Genomic DNA, 24,754 nt, shown 5'->3' on the forward strand with positions numbered 1-24,754 from the left:
ATTTTAGATGGTGTTTTTCCATACAATTTCAGATCGTCCATGTAAAGGAGGTGGGATAGCCTGGCAGATATTTTTGATGATTGATAGCCATGGCCTGACTTGTTCAATATTGTTGACAGAGGAATCGATGCAATGATAACAGTAGTGGTGATAGTGAGTCTCCTTGTAAGATTCCTCTCTTGATATTAACCTCTCCCAGTTTATGACCATTGATCAGTAACTCTGCTTTCCATTGCACCATTGATCTTTGCACAAAGCTGAAGATGTTTCTACTGATTCTTGTTTTTTCTAGGCACTTGATTATCCAATCATATGGCAGGGAGTCAAATGCTTTCTTGTAATCAATCCAAGCTACATTCACGTTGGTCTTCCTTCTCTTCTAAAATCATCTTGGCAATTAGGAGCTGATCTTTTGTCCCTCTGTTGTTTGGGCAGTTTCCTTTCTGCTCAGATGGAAAGATCTTGTTTTCAACCAGATGCTGTTGGACTACATCAGCTACCACACCAGTTAGCAATTTTAAAGTTGTTGGTAAGCAGGTAATTGGCCTGTAGTTGCCTGGTGCTGCCCCTTTTGTTGGATCTTTCATTATTGTTGGTCACACAGTCAGCCAGATGTTTAGACTGGGATGGGCAGGTGTTGTTTGATGGTGTTAGAGGTATCGTTGTAGGATGTAAGCTGTTCCAAGTAAAGCTGCCTTTTGTAATTGACTGATGGCGATTTTGTCAATGCCAATGGTCTTCAAGTGATACTACAATATTTTGGGATTGCGCCTAATGTGCTTATTACTACTGGCACTATCTTTGCTTTCTTTTGCCATAGTCATTCTATTTGCAGGTCTTTATATCTTCTGATTTTCTCCAGTTCTTTCTCTTCTATTCTCCTCCTGCTGCTGCTGCTGTTATTATTGCTGCTATTATTATATTATTATCATATAAACTCCATCCAATTGTAACTTTCTTGGTCTTTGTTTTCATCTGAGCCCTTATACTCTTCATATATTAGAACCTCATTTGTTCTCTCTGTATAATCCAACCATCTCAGCATACCTTCTTCATGTTGGTAATGCCTGTATTCAGCCCCTGTTCATTCCTTACCCATTCATTCTTCACCCTATCTCATTTACTACGCATGCTTCTTAAGTACCCTATTTCTACTGCATTCAACTATTGTTTCTCCTACATTCTTAACTCTCACTTCCATATACAGTAACAAAGTAGGCAAAGCACACTATCATACAGCCAGCTTTGCTTCTTTTCTTAAACCATCAATTCACAGCAGGCCATGTACTAGTCATTACTTTTCTACCAGTATTTGCATATCAGCAGTTATCCATTTTCTCATAATTAGTAAACATTCTACCAAAGCACGTACATTCTTTTATTTGCTCTGGGTTTTCATCACTTATGTGTAATATGGAATAATTCCATTTTTCTGCTCAACACAACTATCTTTGTCTTTGATAATATTAATTTTAAGAGTCTAAATACTTATTGCATACAGTCTATAACCGTTGCTATAAATCATTTGGATTTTTAGCCAACATGGTATCATCTGTATACAAAACTAAACCTACATTCATGTCCTAGCCAGCATACCTTTAACGTCATCACAAGCATTCCATATATATTTGTCCAAGAGAATGTCACACATCCTTATCTTAATCCATGCTCAATGTTGAACTATTCACTAAGCATTCCTTATAGTCCCATGCATTGTTTATTTACTTGATAGATTTATACCCCATATTTCTTTTAAGAGCTTAAGGTGGCAGATCTCTATTCATTTTACAATTCTAACAATCCTATGAGGTTGGGCTGTGAAAGGGTGACTGGTGCAAAGACACCCTGTGAATTTCTGTGGCTACTTCCGTGACTTGCATCTGGATCTCCCAAATACTCATCCTGTATTTTAACCATACCCACTGTGGTTCTGTTTTCTAAGAATGCCTGTAGCAACTTTATATGTCCTGGGGGCATTCTTGAAAATAAAAATAAAGCTAGAGACTATTTTCTGTTTGCATTGTGCCATGCCAGATTCCTAATCACTTTTTTTAATTAAAAGAATCTTTTAAAAATGAGTGGAACTCAGAGCCTGTTGAATCCCAAAAGAGATGTTTGTGGACACATCATTGCCTGTGGAGATTGCATTGCACATTTGAAGAAACTCATGCTAAATTATGCATTATGAGTTACAAAACACAATAGGTAAGTTCATATATTGCATTAAGCCAAAAGCAGGCATGTTCCATTGATGGTATATGACACCAGCTAAACTGTCTAAATGTATAAAGAAATATCAAACCAGTGTTGGAAGTATGAAAAGGAAGAGGGGACATTTTATCATGCATAGTGGACTTGTGAAAAAACCAAAAAAAAAAAATTGCGTGCAAATCCATAATAATGCAGACTAACATCATGATGAAACCAGAATTATTCCTATCCCTACTGGGTTTTATGGGTAAGGAATTAGAAAATAAATATGGGAAATTAATATTTTATATGGTAACCAGAGCAAGATTATTGTATGCAGGAACTTGGAAAAGCAAAGAAACGCTTACAGTGGAAGACTGGATTATAAAGTTAACTGAATTTGCAGAAATGGCGAAGCTGACCAATTTGGTCAGAAAAAAAAATGACAAAATTTTTTTTGAAAGACTGGAAACCTTATACGGATTTCTTGTTGAAAGAAGAAATGATCAAATTGATTTTGGGATTTGAGTATTAAAAAGGAACAAAGAAGATGGGGGGGTTTCTATTCTCTTTAACCCTTCTATCCTTTCAATAGAAGGGTTAAAGGCATAATTGTATGTTTTCTCTTTTTTTCATTTCCTTTTTCTCACTTCCAATCTTTTTTGTTTGTTTTGTATGCTTTTACTATAGTGAAAAATTCATCTATCTATCTATGTATATATAAAATTCATATATACAGTATACAGTGGGGCAAAAAAATATTTAGTCAGCCACCAATTGTGCAAGTTCTCCCACTTAAAAAGATGAGAGAGGCCTGTAATTTTCATCATAGGTATACCTCAACTATGAGAGACAAAATGGGGGAAAAAATCCAGAAAATCACATTGTCTGATTTTTAAAGAATTTATTTGCAAATCATGGTGGAAAATAAGTATTTGGTCAATATCAAAAGTTCATCTCAATACTTTGTTATATATCCTTTGTTGGCAATGACAGAGGTCAAACGTTTTCTGTAAGTCTTCACAAGGTTTTCACACACTGTTGCTGGTATTTTGGCCCATTCCTCCATGCAGATCTCCTCTAGAGCAGTGATGTTTTGGGGCTGTTGCTGGGCAACACGGACTTTCAACTCCCTCCAAAGGTTTTCCATGGGGTTGAGATCTGGAGACTGGCTAGGCCACTCCAGGACCTTGAAATGCTTCTTACGAAGCCACTCCTTCGTTGCCCGGGCGGTGTGTTTGGGATCATTGTCATGCTGAAAGACCCAGCCACGTTTCATCTTCAATGCCCTTGCTGATGGAAGGAGGTATTCACTCAAAATCTCACGATACATGGCCCCATTCATTCTTTCCTTTACACGGATCAGTCGTCCTGGTCCCTTTGCAGAAAAACAGCCCCAAAGCATGATGTTTCCACCCCCATGCTTCACAGTAGGTATGGTATTCTTTGGATGCAACTCAGCATTCTCTCTCCTCCAAACACGACACGTTGAGTTTAGACCAAAACGTTCTACTTTGGTTTCAACTGACCATATGTCATTCTCCCAGTCCTCTTCTGGATCATCCAAATGCTCTCTAGCAAACTTCAGACGGGCCCAGACATGTACTGGCTTAAGCAGGGGGACACGTCTGGCACTGCAGGATTTGAGTCCCTGGCAGCGTAGTGTGTTACTGATGGTAGCCTTTGTTACTTTGGTCCCAGCTCTCTGCAGGTCATTCACTAGGTCCCCCCGTGTGGTTCTGGGATTTTTGCTCACCGTTCTTGTGATCATTTTGACCCCACGGGGTGAGATCTTGCGTGGAGCCCCAGATCAAGGGAGATTATCAGTGGTCTTGTATGTCTTCCATTTTCTAATTATTGCTCCCACAGTTGATTTCTTCACACCAAGCTGCTTGCCTATTGCAGATTCAGTCTTCCCAGCCTGGTGCAGGTCTAGAGTTTTGTTTCTGGTGTCCTTCGACAGCTCTTTGGTCTTGGCCATAGTGGAGTTTGGAGTGTGACTGTTTGAGGTTGTGGACAGGTGTCTTTTATACTGATAACAAGGTCAAACAGGTGCCATTACTACAGGTAACGAGTGGAGGACAGAGGAGCCTCTTAAAGAAGTAGTTACAGGTCTGTGAGAGCCAGACATCTTGTTTGTTTGTAGGTGACCAAATACTTATTTTCCACCATGATTTGCAAATAAATTCTTTAAAAATCAGACAATGTGATTTTCTGGATTTTTTTTCTCATTTTGTCTCTCATAGTTGAGGTATACCTATGATGAAAATTACAGGCCTCTCTCATCTTTTTAAGTGGGAGAACTTGCACAACTGGTGGCTGATTAAATACTTTTTTGCCCCACTGTATATATACACACACACACAGAGTACTGTGCAAAAGTTTTAGGCAGGTATGAACAAATGCTATAAAGTAAGAATGCTTTCAAAAATATATATTTTAATTGTTTATGTTTATCAATTTACAAAATGCAAAGTGAGCAAACAGAAGAGAAATCCAAATCAAATCAAAATTTGGTGTGACCACCCTTTGTCTTCCAAACAGCATCAGTTCTTCTAGGTACACTTGCACACAGTTTTTGAAGGAACTCAGCAGGTAGGTTGTTCCAAACACCTTGGAGAACTAACCACGGATCTCCTGTGGATGTAGGCTGCCTCAAATCCTTCTGTCTCTTCATGTAATCCCAGACAGACTCGATGATGTTGAGATCAGGGCTCTGTGGGGGCCAAACCATCACTTCCAGGACTCCTTGTTCTTCTTTACGCTGAAGATAGTTCTTAATGACATTGGCTGTAATGTTTGGGGTTGTTGTCCTGCTGCAGAATAAATTTGGGGCCCATACGCCTCCCTGATGGTATGGCATGATGGATAAGTATCTGCCTGTATTTCTCAGCATTGAGGACACCATTGATCCTGACCAAATCTCCAACTCCATTTGCAGAAACATGCAAGGAACCTCCACCATGCTTCACTGTTGCCTGCAGACACTCATGATTGTACTACTCTCCAGCCCTTCCATTATTCCATTATTACCAGTGGTAACAGACAGGGACCAGAAGACAGTGGTGATGATAGATGTAGTGGTCCCAAGTGATACAACATCAGGAAGGAGTATGAGAAGCTGGAGAACTACCAGGGCTGAAGGAGGAACTGCAGGTAGTCCTCGGGTTAAGAATGCCCAGTTTAAGGATGACCCATAGTTAAGAGCAGAGCCTATTGTAGCAAAATTCGAGTTAAATACACAATATTTGAGTTAATTACACAATACTACTTATACAGTATTATACAGTAATACTGTTCTGGATTTTATAGAAATTTGACTTCTCAACAGGCCTTGGGAACACAACTCATTTGTAAACTGGGGACTACCTGTAGAGAGGATGTGGAAAGTAAAGGCCAAAGTGGTCCCAGTGGTGGTAAGAGCATTCGGGGCTGTGATTCCTAACCTGGGGGAGAGGCTCCAACAGAACCCAGGAACAACATCAGAGCTCTCTGTCAGAAGAGTGCAGTGCCAGGAATAGCTAAGATACTGTGCAGAAACCTCAAACTCCCAGGCCTCTGGTAGAGGACCCAAGATTGAGTAAGACACATACCACCCATGGGGTGAGGGGGGGGGGTTTATAGGAATATGCAACCTCTGGGTTAGTCTCAGGTGGAATATACTACATAGTTTTTAGGAATGAGTATAAAATCATGGTACAGAAAGGTTAATGTTGAAATAACATACTTTTTAATAGCTTATGTTCGATTTAAAACAATCTTCCAAAGGAAATAAGTATTGATCTGTGTGATAGAACTCTACAAAATCTTGCCCCAAGACAGTATGTAGTCTTATTCCTGATTTTGCTTCATGATCCTAGTTCTTACATTTTCTTACATTTCTTACATTATTCTTTTACACAAGTGTATCAGACCATACTAACATACATTAGCTCAAATGTGTTGTGCCTGTTATAGTCATTCCTTAGTTGGTATTTCCTGGTAGATGTTATCCAAAATTTTCCTGTTTTCCACTAGGAATATCCAGCATACATAGTTTCTCTCTCTTCTCTCCTACCGAGCAAGGGCAGGGATATTTTAACAAGCCAGTAGGAACAAGAAGATTGCCAATAGTGCTTGTGAGTTTGTAAACAATAATTAAAATGTAAGTACATGCTGACAGATGTTGCACAATATGCCAGTGTTAGTGAGTTATTTTTTATAATGTTTTTCAACAAATAAACTAACTCCAGACTAGGAATTACTATCCTGCTAGGGTCCCCTAGTAAAAACAAAATCCTTGTGTTGAATTAATTATACATATAAGCCTGGTCTTAAACATAGAAAATGTACTTATAATGCAAAAGGGAGGACATATCTCTCTCTAGATATTATGTTTAGGTTATGTTTGTTTATTTGAGGCACAGATTCTTTTCAAACTTAGGAGATTTTCTTTTTTACATTCCAATGTCTACTTTATAACTATACCTTTATTAAGCCAAGGTCACAAAAATAGGCTTTCGAAATATTCCAATCACATCCCCAGCATACAAAATTCAGATTTGGAGAAGAAAGAGCAAGGCAAAAAGCTTGAACTCATTGTCTGCACTGTCAAGTTTTAGGTGAAGTATAGGAAGAGCATAGGCTGCACATAGTGCTGTGACGATAAGATTAATTTAAAATGGCTCCTGAGGTTTCTGGGATTAAGAAGAAGTAAACAAATAGATTATTCCTGAAAATAGGAAGTCCAGCTGTATGGAAGTCACCTTATTCTTAAGCAAAAGACAATGTTCTTTAGTAGTAGAAAACAAAAGGAGGGAGAATTGGTGGATCCTGGAAATTATTTTACCTGGTAAGATGCAGGTGGTTGTCATTACTATTATTATTTTAAATTTATTGGCCACCCAATTCCAGTGGACTCTGGGTTATGCTTCTTCGGAGAGTATAATATTATTCCTGCTTCAGATAGCATAAAATTCCTTTTTTTCCCTGTGTAATTGATGATGACTACAATTAAAAAAATGTTCAGTGTGGTTCAGAAAACTATATGAGTATTAATTTATCATGGTCACATAGTGATATCCTAAAATGATGTTTAAAGTTCAATGTTTATTATTATTTAGAGCCTAAAACCAAACCCAGGAAAAAGACCAATCCTACAATATAGTAAAATAATTTTTTAAAAATGCAAGAAAATCCTGAAACAAAGAACAGCTAACAGTTAATAGCATGAGGGAGGAACCAGTTGGGTTCTAAGAGCTATAGCTGCTGATAAAAATGTTGCAGCCTTCTTAGAGGTTTCTGAAGAGTGGTCACCCTTCAGAAGGGTCATAGCGTTCTGGTCACGATGGCAATTAAAATGGTTAACAATTGGAAAAACTAAGTTCAATTGCCATTGGGTGTGCAGTAGACATTTTAACAGCATATATGAAACAGATTTACCTCCATGCCTGAATAAAAACAAGTACGGCTTTTATATGGGAGAATTATTTTTGCCAGTTGTTGCCGTAATAGGTAATGCGCCAGTTTGGGCCAGAGCAAAAGAGGGGCATATAAAATACTGAAAAAAATATCTAGGTACAGTCCAGGAAGGGGAGGCAATTATGTTATAAAAGCAGTTACAATGATCTAGATTGGGCATCTAATTTAACAGAAAAATAACACCACTAATTCAGTAGGTTAAGATTGAAGCTGTTGAGGATTACTTAACAGTGCAATCATGCGCATGTCTTCTCCGAAGCAAATAACATTGAATTCATTGCTCTTCTGTAGGTACATATATGACATAAGGCTAAAATGGTAAAAAATCTATATCAACACTGTATGCGTCATAGTGAAAGTCCAAGATGCATTTCTTTGTGTGTGTTCTGCTTATGCTGAATTTGATATATTGAATGCTATTGGTTCTTCATAGAAACATCCTTAGTTTCCCAAAGGAAAATGGAGGAGGTGGAGGGCTTGGTTTCGATTATGGTATCTATAAGTGGAAGGAACTTATGCTTGGGTAGATTGCTTCTGGATGTCTTCCATTTTTTTTGCCTCCCTTTGCAGTCTTCTACACTGTTGTGGAAAACCTTTAGTGCTGGGAGCTGTGTTCTGGTTTGCGGGGGCGGGGGGCGGTGGTCAGTGGAGACGGAAAAGCACCGCTGAGCAGGCAGATTCTGGATCCAAGTCCTTGTTCCTTTCACACTAATAAAAGCTTTTTTCCAACACTGTTCTGGTCTCCTTAAGGAAGATGCTACCAATAGAGCTCTATCAAGTTACAAAGTGTCTCAGTGATAAAGTACTCAGTGTCAGTAATAAAAGTTTCTTTCCCCATTTTTATTTGGCAATATCAGGGTTAAGGCCTGAGCTCTTTCCTTTCAGAAGAGGGCAGAAATTTTCAGAGAAACTAGGTGCACCAATTTTGTTACTCTGTTAGGAAAGAGTAGGGGTGACTAATCCCAGTAGGGATATTTTTCTCATGGCTCTGTATTTGGCTTGAGAAGAAGGAAAAAAGGTTGGTTGCTGGTGGGTTGGGAGGTAAATTCAGGGAGTTGCAGTCTCACCATATGTGGAGGGTACCAGTTAAGGTTTGTTCACAGATTTTAAGACGTTTAGTTGATGGATTTATTAACTAAAATATCAATATTGGTGCCTTCTTGGATTTTTTTTTCTTTGATTTTTTGAACAAGGAATAAAATCTTGCAGTGTATGAATTATAAATGTTCAAAACATTAACTTTATTTAGAATTCCATAAATAAGTCTGCTTTGAAATGAAATACTCTTTTGAATATTTTAATTTGCAATTCTTATGGTACACGTTTACAGTAAAAATAAGTATATTCCTCTGTTCTCATCCCTACTGATTCAGCAACTGATTTAGTGTGATTTCTTGTTTTTCTTCAAAGGGCCGAACCAAGAAAAAACCTGCTCCAGTGAAATATGAAGCTGGAGATCTTGTATGGGCCAAGTTCAACAGACGTCCATGGTGGCCCTGTAAAGTTTGTCATGATCCCGTATTAGATACTCATTCAAAAATGAAAGGTAACATATTCATCTTGCATTGTATAGTTTGAATCTTATTACTGAACATTATTAAGCACGTGTGGCATTTTGTAAATGATTTATTTGCATTGTGTGGATTAGTCATGATAAATTGATAGGGTAGAAATAGAAATGACATGATCTAGTCCTAAGCTAATCACACTTGTAATGAGAGAGATGTTTTTAACTGGGGAGAAGGGAAGTGCAAAATATGTTGTTACATAATGAATGGGTTTGCTTTGAGTTTGGATTTGGTTCAGAACAGTCCAAGTGGCTGTTTTGAGGTAAAACATTCTTGGATGGAATATTTTGACTTCCTGAGTATTATGTGATGACTGCAGTCATGCAGCAAAATTTTAAACCTGTCAATTTTGAAGTTAGCTCTTTATGCATTGGATTTATTTTTAAAAAATGCACATGAGGATTATCACAACTATAATCCTACATAGAACAAATGTTCCTATTTTTTTCAGTTCTTAAGAATTCTTCAAGTGCTACTACTAAGGCATTTTTGAAGTGTATAACTTTAAAAATAAAGTTTACAATAGAAGGGGGTAGCAGAACAATCATAGTTAAACGCACATTTTAAAAAATCTAATTGTAGCGGAGTGTATATTGGAATGAAGGAGATGGGGGAAATGTATCTTCTTATTCCTAGTCACCTGTTATTAAAGAAGACATACAGTATAGACATAAATTATAATGAAAAGGGGGTTGGGGAGGATACAGAGTCCTGAGATGGATTGTTTAATTCCCCCAGATCATTTTTTCCAGTCCCCTCTCCCCCCCACATGCATTCAGCAGTTGGAAAAGGAGAGTCTCTGTTTCCATTGGAAGGCATTTTTTAAAGTTAATGGACACAAGAGAGCAATTTTCAGGGTCTCTCAGTATACGAAGAGGAAAGGGTTAACTTTGTCCTGTCTCCCACCTCCAAGATGGTTTGCTATGCTGCAGATAGGCATTAAAAGTCCTCCAGTGTTGCCGAATACTGCTCTGTATTCCTCCTCATTGGCCATGTTGAACTGCCAGGAGTTGTGCTTCAGCAACTTCTGACCCTCCAATGGATTCACCGCTTCTGGCTAATGGGGGCAGCTGAAGCTTAATATGGGAAGCTTAGATGACCTGTGGGTGAGCCACTATAGGCTGCATCTTGTTTGTGAAATAAAGCAGTGGCTCCTGAGATTTCACAAATTAAGCAGCCTCTAGCAAGATTGGAAGCTTTGGAGCAATCCTCAGGATTTTTAAAGAAACAAAGGCTTATTGTTTGGTTTACTCCATCTAATAGTGAACTTTGAAGCCACTAGGAAACAAGGTGAAAGGTATCAAAAAGTGCTGGGAATTCTGAAGTTTACTGAAACACATCTTTAAGTAAATGGGTGGGGAGGATCATAAAAATCACAGGCAGAAGAGAACGTTCTTACTGGTCATGGAACGTTGTGGGGATGGGTATTTGGAAAATCTGATGTATTTTCCTTGAGCTCCTGATAGCTTATCCTGAAAGAGAGCTGGCAGAAATCATGCAAAGGACTCTCCTATAACAAAGCGAACACACATTTCAATATCTTATTTCAGATCCCATTTGCTAATCCTAAATTGGCAGTTTTAGGCTGTTCTTTTCTAAACTTAGTGCAAAATGTGAATATAGCTAATTTTATTTCAATAGTTACTAATCGCAAGCCATATCGAGAGTATTATGTGGAAGTGTTGGGTGATCCATCTGAAAGAGCCTGGGTGGTAGGAAAAGCTATCGTGATTTTTGAAGGAAGACATCAGTTTGAAGAACTACCTGTCCTTCGGAGAAGAGGGAAGCAAAAAGAGAAAGGTTACAGGCACAAGGTAACTATCTTGTTCTCATGTATGCTGTGTTTAGGTATTGTCCTTCAGATATAAAACATAAGTAAGGATCCAGCCAAAGTGAATTGTTGTTGAAAGAAGCATAGATTGCAGCTGGAATGAAATCACTTGTATAAATATCTAATTGAAATTAGTGGGGTGTCAAAAGTATTCAGTTTTGTTTTGATTATGGCCATAACATTTTCAAGCCGTATTCAAAATGATAAATATGATTTGGGACTTGAAAGCTGTTAATATAGTAGTGTTTTATTGGTGTGTTCATAGAGCTGCCTAAAATGGATTAGAAAATGGTCATTTTTCCTTTTCTTTTTTTATGAACCAATATAACTGATAATTTTGAGAACATGTCACAGTATTTCTAACGATGAAACATTTGTATTTGAAGTGCAGGTATAGGATAAGATGACCAAGATGGAAAATTATTTTAGAATCATGGATTCCACTAATAACTAATCTATTTCTGATTCCTAGCTCTGCATTAGTATTTCCAATTCTGAAGTGCTAGTATTAGTTACCCAAGGGATTGTTTCATTTGGAATTCCCCAGGCTGACTACTGGAATCTTAACAATTCCATTAGGCTTCATTTAGGGTTAGAATTTGTCAAGTTGTCTGAATGTGATAGTGCTGCTTAAATCCAACTTTGGGTTGTTTATTTTGTTATACATTGCAAATATACTTTGCGAAAGAAGGTATGGTCATCTCTTAGTGTGACACTATCATTTGCATATATTACAAGTATTTATTTTCTAATATCCTTTTGTCCTGTCTTCATTTACTTTAAGGTTCCTAAGAAATTTATGGCTCAATGGGAGATCAGTATTGGCCTTACTACTGAATATCTTAAGCAGAATGGCATGAAAAATTGTATCCGGGCTTCTAGCAAATTGGACAGCGTCCATTTAATGGGATCATGTAAAAAGGACTCCTTAAACGAGCAGAGCAGGCAACTGAATGGATGTTTGAAACCATTAGCATTTGATTCTAAACATTTGCCCCATGATAAAGGAAAAATATTCACTAAATCACAAATGAGGAAGAGCTCTGATACAAGGAAGGGGAATAGAGTAAAAAAATGTAGCACCAAGAGAGAGTGTGGAAGGAAAGTGCCAATGAACAAAGTTAAAAATACAGTTTCTGAAAACATGCCAGATAAGCAGGCATCTCATGAACTTTACAGAACAGCAAAAAGCTTTATGGGTTCCAAATGCACCATGGAAAACTACTTGCTCTCTTCTTTTGGGGAAAGACAATTTGAAAATAAATCTAAGAAAGCAGAATATGATATCTCTCAAAGAGACTGTCAGCATGAGTCCTCCAAAATAGATTTGAAGAAAAAGAAAAGCCCCTCAGGCTTCATGTCCACTTCAAAACTACAGCGGCCGTATTCTGGAACTGATGGTGGAAATGGGAGAAAAAAAGAAATGGACTCTGATGATATCTGCACCCTAGACCCCCTTGACCAAAGTATTGCAGCAGCATGCAGAGACCTAAAAAATTGTGACTCTATGAACAAAAGGGGAAAGGAACTGTCTTCAGGGCAAAAAAGCATTAAACGTCCTGTATCTCTCTCCAAAAGTAGTAATAGAAATCGGAAACCTCTGGAAGGCTCTTTAGATAGGATTACCAGTGTTGAAGCAGGAGGTGAGGAATTCCGTCAGCCATCCTTTGAAACTGAGATGGCATCCGCTTACAGGAATGACAATCTTACCATTGTAGATAAGCACACTACACTCCAAAGTAAAGGGTTTACAAGTCACATGGATATAAAACAGCTTCAATTCAGAACTATAAAATGCAAACATAAAGGATCTGCTGCTGCAACAGAATCATCTCTTAGGAAGGATGAATGTACCCCTGACTGCTGCTTTTCTACTACCAAAGGTGCTCCTGGGTTTCAATTAGATACATCTGCCAAAAGTGGGAAGCTTGATGGCTCTAAACTGCCAAACAGCACTAGAGAGAAATCCCGTGATTCTGCTGAAATAGAAACAGCTGTTGTGAAACATGTACTTTCTGAACTGAAGGAGCTGTCCCATAGGTCCATGAATGATAAAGCTAAAGACTGTGGGCCACCCAAGACTGCAGTGCCCTTACTCTTTTCATCTGTCTCAGGGCAGAATCACTTGCCTATTAAGCCTGATTACAAATACAGCACCTTATTAATGATGTTGAAAGATATGCATGATAGTAAGACAAAAGAGCAACAGATCATGACAACTCAGAACATAGTCTCCTACAGAAGTTCTAGCAATGGCGAAAGTGCTGGAAGTAACACTCCGAATGATTTGACACCTTTGCCTACAATGGGAGCAACTTCTAAATTAGAAAAAAATCAAGATAGTGTTCAAGAACCAGAGTGTCATAAACCCAAAGAAGGTCAGTCCTCTTTTTCACATGGTATCAAAACCAAGTTGATCAATCCTGGTGCTAAAAAAAGGGAACTCACAAATACGGCTGTTTCTGGTACATACTGCACCTCAAGGTGCAGCTGTCCAAAATCTAAGCAACTGTCTAAACTAATAGTTAACACAACATCAAAGAGCAAATCACTAAAACATTTATTCAGTACAGCAGAGAGTGTGTCCCACCAGCATAGAGCTACCCAAAGCTCAGTTGCTAGATCTCTAGGCAAAGCCAAGGAAGATTTTGCAAGGAAAGTACCTTGGGAGTTGATGGGACACTCCCTTGGTGAAGACTCTGCAAGTTCCTCTGATGGCAGTTTAGTTCATGTAAAAATGAAGTCAGAATCTGGTAAAAAGAAAGAGAGCTACAGCTCATATGAAAATGGGGAGTGCCTAGAGTTGGAAGCAGGACTGAATAGAGAAGGCTCCATGGGGGATGAGTCTAAAGATGTAAGCCACGTAGCACCCAAAAAGCGATGGCAGCATTTTAACCAAAGCAGTTCTAAAGCTGGTAAGCACATCAGTAGATCTAGGGAAGCAGAAGGGGAATTACTTTGGCCACCTTTGGCTGGTACTGAATGAAACAGTTTTGCTGGATTGCAGACCTCTCCTTGCTTTTCAAGGTGATTAAATATGACCCCTAACAGACAAAGTGTGTGAGAACTTTTTAGTTGAGTAATGTTTTCTTGTTTTTGATAAGAATTGCAAGTGGGTTTGTTTGATTTCCTATATCTGCAGGTGGGGCTTTCTGTGAAATCCTGTAGGTAAAAACCATTGTTAGAAGGCTAGACTAGAACTTGGCTCTTTGACATCTAATTTTCCAGGATAATTCTCTATGTGTTGATATAGAGGAACATGTAGTAAAATGCGTGCCTGTACCTGTAGTTTGAAGTGGTACAGCTGTTAAATTACTTACATCATCTCATTTGTAGGTTGTGTGAACTAGATGTTGTCAGGATACCCTAACCACATTTACACACCATTCAAAAGAAACAATAAAAAATCTAAGAAGGAAACAAAAAGACCAGAACACATCCTCTCCAGGAACCTACACCCAGATAAGCAGGGATTAACACCAGACAAACAAGCAGAAAATAATACCCTAATCAAGGAACTACCAAGGAGAAAACTACACCCCCACCAACACTGGCAGGGCAAGCTACTGTAGGGAGCAAACCCAACCCTCACTAGTACTGAAGATGTTACCTAGTTGGGCAATGAAACGTCTGCAAGCAAACAACCTCAGAGAGCACCAAGGACTCCACTTCTTATATCCTATGAAAAGTTGCTCTCACGAACAGTGGAAGATGGCATTGAGGGAGAAAGGAATTGACAAAAAATGCTTTTCTCTAATGGGAGCAGTTTCACTTAGTGACTGCTTTACTTAACAACCAAGTTTTTAAAAAATGCACTAATGTTTGCTGAATAGAAAAGAAGTTCTGAGTTTTTTTCTTTAGTCACTCTTCTCAAAATCAGCTGTATCTCAAAACAGTTTTCATAGTTTTTTATATACAACTTTTGATCCTTATTTTTAATTTGACATCTAATGCTTAGGCAATGGCAAAATCAAATCTTTAAGAGGGTGAGAAAAAACACACATATAATGGCTTTATTTTTGCAGTCTACTTTAAGATAAGCCAAAAATAGTTTTTGAAAAAAATAAAAGCACAGAAGCTGGTGATAGTTTCCCATTCAGGACTGAGGTCTGGAGAACAACCCAAGAAGGTGTGCTTGGTTTAACAGAAAAACAATTGACTGATGAGCAGATATGGATTGATTTCTGTTGCTGCTTCAGCAGCAGATTCTCCCAACTGTGCCTTCTTATACTGCCTCTTCTCAAACATTCCTATAGTCTTGCCACTTGGTTGAGAGATAGGACTGCTAGACCACCTGGGTTCTGGGCAGGAGTGAAAGTAGCTCCTAGTTAGGCAACTTAACGGGGATGTGGATGGAATCCCCTCTCTGAGGAAGTGAGATTGATGTTTATAGGGAAAAAACACATAAAAATCCAAAAAGAACTAAGAGCTTGCGATGATGATGATGATTATATTGTTGAGCTAGGGAACAATGAAAGATTCCATCCTACCCCATTGTTCCTCTCTGAAGTGTGTGAAGCTGCTTCTCTTTTATTTCAGTTGTAAATCCAGAAAAGAAGCGCCTTAGAAAACCAAGTAAGCGGCTTCTGGAATATGCAGAAGAATATGATCACATATTTGCCCCGAAGAAGAAAAAAAAGAGTCAGGAATCATTTCGAAAGGTGGGTGTAGAATTGAATTAAACTAGGAATTTATGAAAAATGGGGGAAATTACAATTTTTTCATGGCTTAAAAATTAGGACTGGAGTTCAAAATATGAGTATGTGCATAGAGCGGAGAGAAGCAATTTCCTCTTCTGGCTGTTTTTAAGAGTATTTGATTAGTGGATGGATATATAGGTAGTCCTCAATTAGCAACTGTCTCATTTAGTGACCATTCGCAGTTATGATAGTGATGAAAAAGTAACTTTGCAGCCAATCCTCGCATTTGCAACCTTTGCAGATCTGTAAAGCAAAGGAAAGCTGAAGTAAGATTATAAGCACCGTTGCAATTTCACAGTGACTGCTTTGTTTAATGACCAAGTTGCTGGTCCCAATTGTGGTCACTAAATGAAGACTACCTGTAGTAGCATGAGGAAGAATGGACAGTAAATAACTATAAATGATACAAGAACCCCGGCAGTATTTGACTCTTCCTGTGAAGGAAGCTTTTTTTAGAACAACAGTACTAATAGTTTGTTGCTCTAATAAGCCACCTCTAGATCATGCTTGCTTCCTACAAAGGAATTGGATTTGAGTGTATCAGCAGTCAGAAAACTGTTCACAGAATTATTATAGTACTTGCCAATCTACCTTGAATACTTTATGTTTAACCTCCGTGTCAGATTGCTGTGGTTCTTTAAATGTATAATTAGAGGTGTGAGGAATACATTTGGTCATGCCTGAAGTAAAGAATGAAGAAAGTTGCTTTTTTCCTGTCTCTTTTTTCCTATCTCTGTTTTTTCCAACATATAATTTGTTTGGCATAATCATTAAAAATACTAAAATAAACCAATGTGTATTTTCAAAATTACAAGGGTTTTATTTCTTCAAAGTACATGTGCCCCGGAAAACAGCAGGTCCCCATAATGAATTTTTCCTTCATTCTTAGAATTGTCTATTGGCACTACATGACCTGAAGTCATCAACTTATTGCTTCCCTCATTCCCTCTTAATGGTTATCAGGGATAGAGAACAAAGTCAGAGAAACCTCTAGCCTAATGATACTGTGTACTGTATCATGGGGGGGGGGGATTTATTGGGGGAGAGGAGGGAAATTAGACATGGGGGTGCCATGCAGTGGCAGCACTATGCCTTCATCATTTCTAGTTTTAACCTATATTTTTTAAAAAACTGAAGAGTCTGTTAAGTGCCTGCTTAATTGTTTCCCGTTGTAGAGCCCAAAGAACATTTTAATTTCTTTGACTGCTACCTGAAATATGCTGAAATATGGTCATATCCTGTGTAACTTTGCTCATGATTAGTACTGATTCCTGGTACTGCTGTGACTATTTCTTTGTTTATCACTGGTAATAGACAAGTTCTCTGGAGAAGTCTGAAACCAAACAGAAAAGCAGTATTGGGAAACAAGCATGTAATAAACATCATGAGCAGAAGCCCTTGGATTCAGTTTCATCCACTTCTTCATCAAAAGAATCTCCTCCAATCCTTGAAGCTGAGCGTCCTCTGTCAGACGAGCCTGATGCCCATTCCAGGGAACCAAGATTGGAAATGCCAGTTTTGACATTATCTTCACCAAATGTGTTGGAAGCTGCTGCTGCTGCTGCTGCTGCTGCTGCTGCTGCTGCTGCTGCTTCTCATTCACAGGGAGAAGAACCGTTAATGAAATCAGGTATCAAGATATATTTTCTTTGCAACTCTGTTTGAAAACCTGAGATATTGCAAGTAGTATTTATTGAATTGATTTCATTTATACCTTGCCTTTCTACCTTGGCAAGTATTCAAGTAAAACAATTTAAAAACAAAAAAGCAAAAAAACAACAGCAACAAAACCCACAGCTTGAAATTAACATTAAAATAGATACCAGAAACATTTAACAATTGCGGGTTTGGAGAAAGAGATGTGCCTTTATAAATCGTCTAAATTATTCTCCTGGAAGCATTCTGCTTCACAATTTTATTTGTTGAAAAATATCACCTGTGTGTCTAATTCTCTCCGCCCCAATGTTTATAGGCTGTTTAACTCTGACAAAATGCATAGATACAATTTTCAGACTTCCAGCTTATCAAACAGAACTTCAGTTTATAACAGTTTTTTTGCGGTTTTGTTTTGTTTTGTTTTGTTTTGGGTAATGTTTTGAGAATTACATTAATTGCTGTATAAACATTACCAAAAAAAAAATAATGTGAATTTGGAATGTATTCTACTTTATTGTTTCTAGCCATCTCTGTTCAAATAAGCATGAGAAAATCACTTTAATACTCTTACATTTTCTTTCTAACTTGCTAGTTAGACTAGTTGTTGTAAAACATCCTGTTAAGAAGACAATGAGTCCAGCCAAACCTGGAACTTTTTATGATTGACATGGCTTTAAACCGTCATTTCTTATATCTGCCCCTTCCCTGAGAGCCATTGATCCACAGGTAAAGACCCTTTAGGTCAATAAAATCAGAGCTTAGTAGTCCAGTTTGCAGTATAATAAGAGTACAGAAGTTTATCACTGTACAGCAGGGGTTCCTAAATTTTTTGCCATCACACCTCCCTTTAGTGTAATCTTAATGTACACACCTCCCCTAAAAATCCAAACACCAAAATGAACACATGAACAATGAAAAACAATACAATGAAACTTTGGGAAAGGTGGTTTTATTGTAAAGATGTACAACTAAAAGGTTCTTCACATCTTCCCTGGACTCTGTCTGCACCTCCCCAAGTGAGGTATACCTGACAGTTTGGGAAACCCTGCTGTTCAGTATAGCACTCTGTTCTCTCGCTCATTCTCTGTGTCATGCCCACACATACACAGAAACATATGGATTGAAAAAGGAAATGGTCTCTAGGGATGGTCTGAAGAGCAGGATGAAACTGAAGCAACTGGAAAACACTGTATGTAGTTCCTGGGCTTCAGGTTTCACATCCCACATTTAAGGAGTTGGGTAGTATATGTAGAGAAGTGTCATTTTACCTTCACAACAACAGAGAAATAGGGACAGGCCCAAGGTCACCACATAAGAATGAGAATTTATATCCAGGTCCCTGCAGTCCAAGTGCATTGGTGGAACTGGACCTACAGTTGCATTGTACCTTGATCTCAGGTGGGTTGCGTAAGTGTTATAACTGCCATTTTTGTTTTAGACTTCCTTTTTATAGGAAAGAAACGGAGGTATGGTGATTGGGCTTAAAGGAGTTCATTCACCAATAATTACCAAACAAATTTGCAGCTGCAATTGAATAATTTGGGATATTTCATTTATTCTTGCTGGGTTTTTTCTTGCTGTTGGGAAGAGGTTTAATGCATGATGCCATTATTCTGGTTTTTTGATGCTGCTTTTTTAATCCAGTGAAATTACTGCTATATTTACATCTTTATTATAGGGAGCTTTGAGAGTAAGCGCCAGCGGAAGCCCACAAAAAAGCTCTTGGAATCCAATGATTTAGATACAACGTTTATACCAAAGAGAGAGTGGACCTCTATAAAGAAGGTAAGCTGATCTTTCTTTCAGTTTAAAAATACTTCTTAAAATATTACCATCAACTCTGAAAGTAAAATAATTACAGAAGTGTGGAATTTACTGTAAACAGTATTTGCTTAATTAACACATAGGAGCTGATGGAAAAAATCCATGTAAAATAATTCAGAACATGATCTATAACATTCCCATTCCATGTTCTTTAAAAAACACATGCATACATGGACAGAGGCTACACTATGACATGGTGATCTGAATTGTAAATTATTTGGTAAAGAAACCTGGAGTAGCACTGAGTTGCACTTGTGAATTGTGCCTGCTCTCAGGAGAAGTCAGATACCAGTGATTGAGCGTGCTGTTCGTTCATGAGTCAGATGCCTATCATTAGGCCTCCGTTATTTTATGGTGAACAAAGTCACAGTCAACCAAGTACATGGATACAAGGCTTGTAATTGTCCCAAGTTTGATAGACTCAGTGTAACTATTATTTATAATTGGTAGTGCAGGCATCTAAAGGACTAATCTAGTTGTATGTTTGATAACTGCCCACTTGTAATAGTATGTAGGAATGACCCTGGGAGACAGGAGGAAGAGCCGTAGCCTAGACCATGGTTTGATAATCTGAGTCCAAAGGAGGGGTAGATGTGGAGAAAGCATCCCAGAAGAGATGAGAGGAGAGTAAAAGTAAGGGAGGGGAGATATATTTTAGACTTGCAAGATTCTGTTGCTTTACAATAAAAGTAGTGTTAGTACTCATGGTTGGTGCTTCTTGCTGGACTACCTCAAAGGGCTGATACCACCTCTGAAATATGAACCATAAAATCTTTGTCCAGTCATGTCCCAAATGTTAGGACAGAAAGGCCATAGAAAGCCAGTGTGGGAGGAGCCTACATACAGGTAGTATGTGACCCAGTGTTACCTTGGCACAGAAAAGGTGGCATGGCACCAAATTACAGATGATGCAGTAGTTGTGGCATACCCTGCAGGACATCACTACCTTTACAAATGGAAGGTGCCTGTTGCTATGGCTGTAATTATCCTATATTTCATGCAGCCTGATAAAAGGTTTTGTTCTTTAAGATTAACCTTCATCGGTCTGGATGAAACATGACCATTGCCAAGAATTTTGGAAGTTCACACATCTGGAGGACACACAAACTATAGATGTCAGTTTTAAAATCATTAAAGTGATGTTGTGTAATTACTATTGCAGTATTATTTATTAATGTGCATGTATTAAAATGTGAAATATTACACTGCATTCATTGAACACTCTTTAGACTTGTTAGTTTCTTACTGTTTTCTGAGAGTTATTTTTTTTCTTTTGCTTCAGTAATACACACAGATTTTTTAATATCTAGGAAGTTAATAATACATTAAGTATTATTTTTCCTTGTCATCCCACTGTCCAGCCACTGGGTGATCTCTTCTGCAATTTTCCCATTTAGCGTAATTTGTAACATATCAACTGGAACTGCATTTTGAGACAAGCTTAGGAAAAAGTGTGTCCTTGTAGAACAACATGTTTTCATGTGCTAAATTATCAATGTTGCTTATCCACAGTGTTCTGAGGCTGGTCCTTTGGATACTGAAATGCCTGAGTTTTATTCCACATCTCAGCTTTTAAATGCTGGCAAAGGTAAGAAGCGCATGCATGAGTAGATAATAGTAAACTGAGCCAGAGTTTTGAATCGCATCTCAGAATCTGTCAGCTATGGTATAAGTAAATACCTTCCTATAAACTACCTAAGCCCAATAAAAAGGAAGCTATATCTTTATTTCATTAGATTGAATTGGTTTAAAATGATATCTGGCTGACACTTCTACCTGGAATTCCTCATGTAGTTCAGGAACATTCAAAGACTTGCCATATGAAAGGCATGAACCGAAGTCACTTTGAGAAGGAGGAAAATGGTGGTAGGTTATGTAAGAGTCAGAAGTCTTCTTTGACTTAACTGCCAGAGTTTCAGCTCCAACCAGACTTTTTTTTTTTTGGCTATGTTCATAAAGATAAGACATTCACAGTTAATTGAGGTGACTCTTTAATTTTGCTATGTAGCTTTCAAAGGGATTCTTAAACTACTGCATTTATCTGGAAGCACTTAAGTTGTCTGCATTGAAGATAGCCCTGCCCTGCAAAGGAAGAATAGATAGGAAAAAAATGATTCCACATTTGCCTGAACCAACAATTTGCTTTCCTATACAGAAATGCTCACATACTCACAGGTTCTCCTCCCTCCTTCTAGCAGAAGCAGTAAGGAGGAGGAGGGAGATGAGGAAAAGGCAGCTGCATTAAGAATGGAAGCAGAGAAAAGGGACATCAAAACACTATGGAGATGATGGGGTGGATAGGGGGACGAGATTACTAGACAGAGAAGAGAAACCTATTGAAAGAGGGTTAATTTTTCCAAGCAAATAGTAAGTATCAAGCAAGGGCTAGTCTTACACCTTTTCAGCAACATCATTTGTAACTTCTATTCATCCCTCTATTGTTCTCTGAAAATAAAAGTCAATTTTTAGGTAATTACTTGGACTCTCCTAACTCACAGGTAAATTGTTTGTCCCGTGGTGGTCCTACAGAATAAGTATAGTATGCTGCTTATAAATTAATTGACACGTTTTTCAAGCTGTTAGAAGAGAAATATGGAATGCAGTATACATCGTCATTAGGGTTTCTTTGTAGCCACTGAAGGGGAATGAAAGTTTGCTGTAGAACCTTTTGTTCAATCAGCACTGAATGTCATAGGTGGGATTGTGACGTTCAGATTTGAGGAACAGGAATGTCAGAATGGCCTTGAGAGGAAGTTAATTCCATGCAGTCTTCAGATGTGTGCTCTTCCTTGGTGCAGCTCCCGAAAAGGCTCCTGGGAAACAGAGGAAGAGAAAACGGCAGCGACGCATCTTTGCGGTAACCCCCTGTAAAAAAGAGAAGAGTGGCAATGCCCAGGAGGAGACTCCCAACACTGAGGTGCTGCGAAGCTTTGTATGATGTGAAATTGCATTTTCGATTGCTTTTCCCTTAAGGCAGTGTTGTCCAAACTTGGCCACTTTAAGATGAGTGGACTTCAACAACAACGTATAAGAAGAGGCATTTCAGCAAATACTGTTTTGTCAACAAATATTTTCCTGCTAAACTAATCACTTACTTTAGAAGGCTGAATCAAGCTCATTTTTAAGGATATTGTTGAGACGGGCATGCCTAGGGCTCACTTTAGATTAGAGTTTTTCAGGTAATTTTGTTCCGACGTTTGAGTGGTGTCTAATAATAATATCTTTTACAGTGTCGCAGTTCTTTATTTTATACTGGTATAAAAGTGAATGCTATACTTTATATAATTGTTTCCCTCATTTTCCATTGGATGGTATTTTCATGGAACAGGAACGTATTTGGTGGTATTTTAAAAATGAAAGTGTTCATATGAGTGGAAGAATTATAACTCATTCTTTTTAATAATATTTTATTGAAATTTTAAAATTACAAAGAAATGAAAAAGAAAATTGAAAATACAAATTATAAAGAAAAGGAAAAGAAAATGTGAGATAAAGTAAAAGAAAAAGAAGAAAGACATGAAAAATAGCTTCCAATCTATCTCTGGTCTTAAGAATAATAAGAGTGTCATAGGTGCTAGTTTTTAATGCATTAAGTAGGAATAATTCTTTGTCAAAACATATCCCATTACATTTATAATCTAATCTTCAAATCCCCATGTAAGCTTCGCCCCGCCTGCATTTTGGAAGTAGTCGATCAATGGTTTCCATTCCTTAAGGTAATAATTATTTGATTTTTCTTTTAATAAACAAGTCAGTTTATCATTTTCTGCCATTTGAATTAAACTCATTTATTGAATATTCATATATATAATAGCTGGTGGAACATCTGGAAACATGGTGTTTGTTAGTTTAAAATCTACATTTTTCTTCTTTTTAAAGGGTGACAGATCTACTCATGGAATAGTTGGAAGCCCCAAGGACACTACCGAGGAAGGTTCTGAAAATGACCATGGGTTGCCTTCGTCCAAAAAGATGCAGGGGGAACGAGGTGGAGGAGCTGCTCTCAAGGAGAATGTGTGTCAGGTAGTAGCCTCCAATAATTGCTCTGACATGGTAACTCTGAAGATGCTTGAAACATTTAGACAATCAGAGACACATTATATTCCTTGATTCTTTATAGAGCGTTTATATAGTAACTGTTTTTGTTTGCCTTGCTTCTTTGCCCTGAAATATACTTACTTACTTATTTATTTATTTATCATCTTTATATAGCCGCCCATCTCACACAAGGTGACTCTGGGCGGCATACCACAATTAAAAAAATAAATACATAAACAACTATATTAAAAAAAACAGTAAAAACACACAAAAACAGGAAGGGATAAAATTAATAAGGGAGCCATCGTAAAATCTCCCCGGTCCCCTGGGAACCCCAGGCCTGATCACATAGCCAGGTCTTGAGGGACTGTTAAGAGGGATGGAGCTATCTCACTTCCAGGGGGAGGAGACTCCACAAGGGAGGTGCCACAACAGAGGCGGCCTGCCTCCTGGGACCCGCCAGATGTAATTCTCTAGCAGACAGGATCCACAGCATGCCTTCTCTGCCAGACCTGATGGGAGAGGCAGATGTAATTGGGGAGAGGGGGTCCCTCAGGTAACCCAGCCCCATGCCATGAAGGACTTTAAAGGTCAAAACCAGCACCTTGAATTGGACCCGGAAGCAAACTGGCAGCCAGTGCAGCTCGCAAAGCAGAGGTGTAACGTATACCACCCTAGGGGCACACATAACTGCCTGCGCTGCTGCATTTTGCACCAGTTGAAGCTTCCGGATATTCTTCAAGGGCAGCCCCATGTAGAGCCCATTACAGAAATCCAAATGGGAGGTGACCAGGGCATGAGTGACTGATTAGGTCCCTCTGATCTAGGAATGGGCACAACTGGCACACAACACGAAGCTGTGCAAAGGCCCTCCTAGCTATGACTGCCATCTGCTTTTCGAGCAGGAGTCGTGATTCCAGGAGGACCCCCAGATTGCACACAGGGTCTGTTTGGGGCAGTGCAACCCCATTCAGTACCAAAGATGGCATAACTCTAGCACCAGAAGGCCGCAGAACCCAGAGCCACTCAGTCTTGCCAGGGTTCGGTTGAAGCCTGTTGTTCCCCATCCAGACCGTCACAGCCTCCAGGCACCGGGATAAGACATTCACAGCATCACTTAATTCACCAGGGGCAGAGATGTATAATTGGGTACCATCAGCATACTGATGATACCTCACCCCATGGCGACAGATGAGCTTTTGCAAACAAGACTTGAGTTTCTACATAATATAAAATCACCAGTCTCTCCACTTTCTTCACTCTTCCACTTTTCCCTTCTCTCTTTTCTGCTTCTTCCCTCCTCTCTGTTGAATTCCCCCGCGGAATTGCTGTCTGCTCTCCTTGTTAATTTGCTTAGCGACCTCTCTGTCTGGGAACTGGCCTCCTTATGTTTCAGCCTATAAAATGTACATACACATGTTTTCCTGTTGTCTTTGGGGTAGATAAGAAATGTGTCCATACATGTTTGTGGGGAAAAGGGGATACTG

General features: G+C 38.6%; 1 protein-coding gene across 7 annotated transcripts in view; it reads left to right on the plus strand.

The window, feature by feature from the left end:
* NSD1 (nuclear receptor binding SET domain protein 1) overlaps positions 1–24,754 on the plus strand; it is a 63,169-nt gene that overhangs the window by 21,555 nt on the left and 16,860 nt on the right. For 6 of the 7 annotated variants that reach the window (XM_088133933.1, XM_088133934.1, XM_088133936.1 and 3 more), the window contains 9 exons: positions 9,061–9,196; positions 10,860–11,032; positions 11,834–13,964; positions 15,589–15,710; positions 17,064–17,379; positions 19,084–19,190; positions 20,742–20,817; positions 22,028–22,146; positions 23,109–23,252. In XM_088133933.1, the coding sequence (XP_087990059.1) occupies positions 9,061–9,196; positions 10,860–11,032; positions 11,834–13,964; positions 15,589–15,710; positions 17,064–17,379; positions 19,084–19,190; positions 20,742–20,817; positions 22,028–22,146; positions 23,109–23,252 (3,324 nt within the window). The remainder of the gene's footprint in view (positions 1–9,060; positions 9,197–10,859; positions 11,033–11,833; positions 13,965–15,588; positions 15,711–17,063; positions 17,380–19,083; positions 19,191–20,741; positions 20,818–22,027; positions 22,147–23,108; positions 23,253–24,754) is intronic. The other variant, XM_007430536.4, reaches the window with a different exon arrangement.

This window comes from Python bivittatus, unplaced genomic scaffold, assembly GCF_059951505.1.
Source record: "Python bivittatus isolate LINGU-HERP-01145 unplaced genomic scaffold, Pbiv_v1 ctg000080_np1212, whole genome shotgun sequence".
NCBI classification, from domain to species: Eukaryota; Metazoa; Chordata; class Lepidosauria; order Squamata; family Pythonidae; genus Python; species Python bivittatus.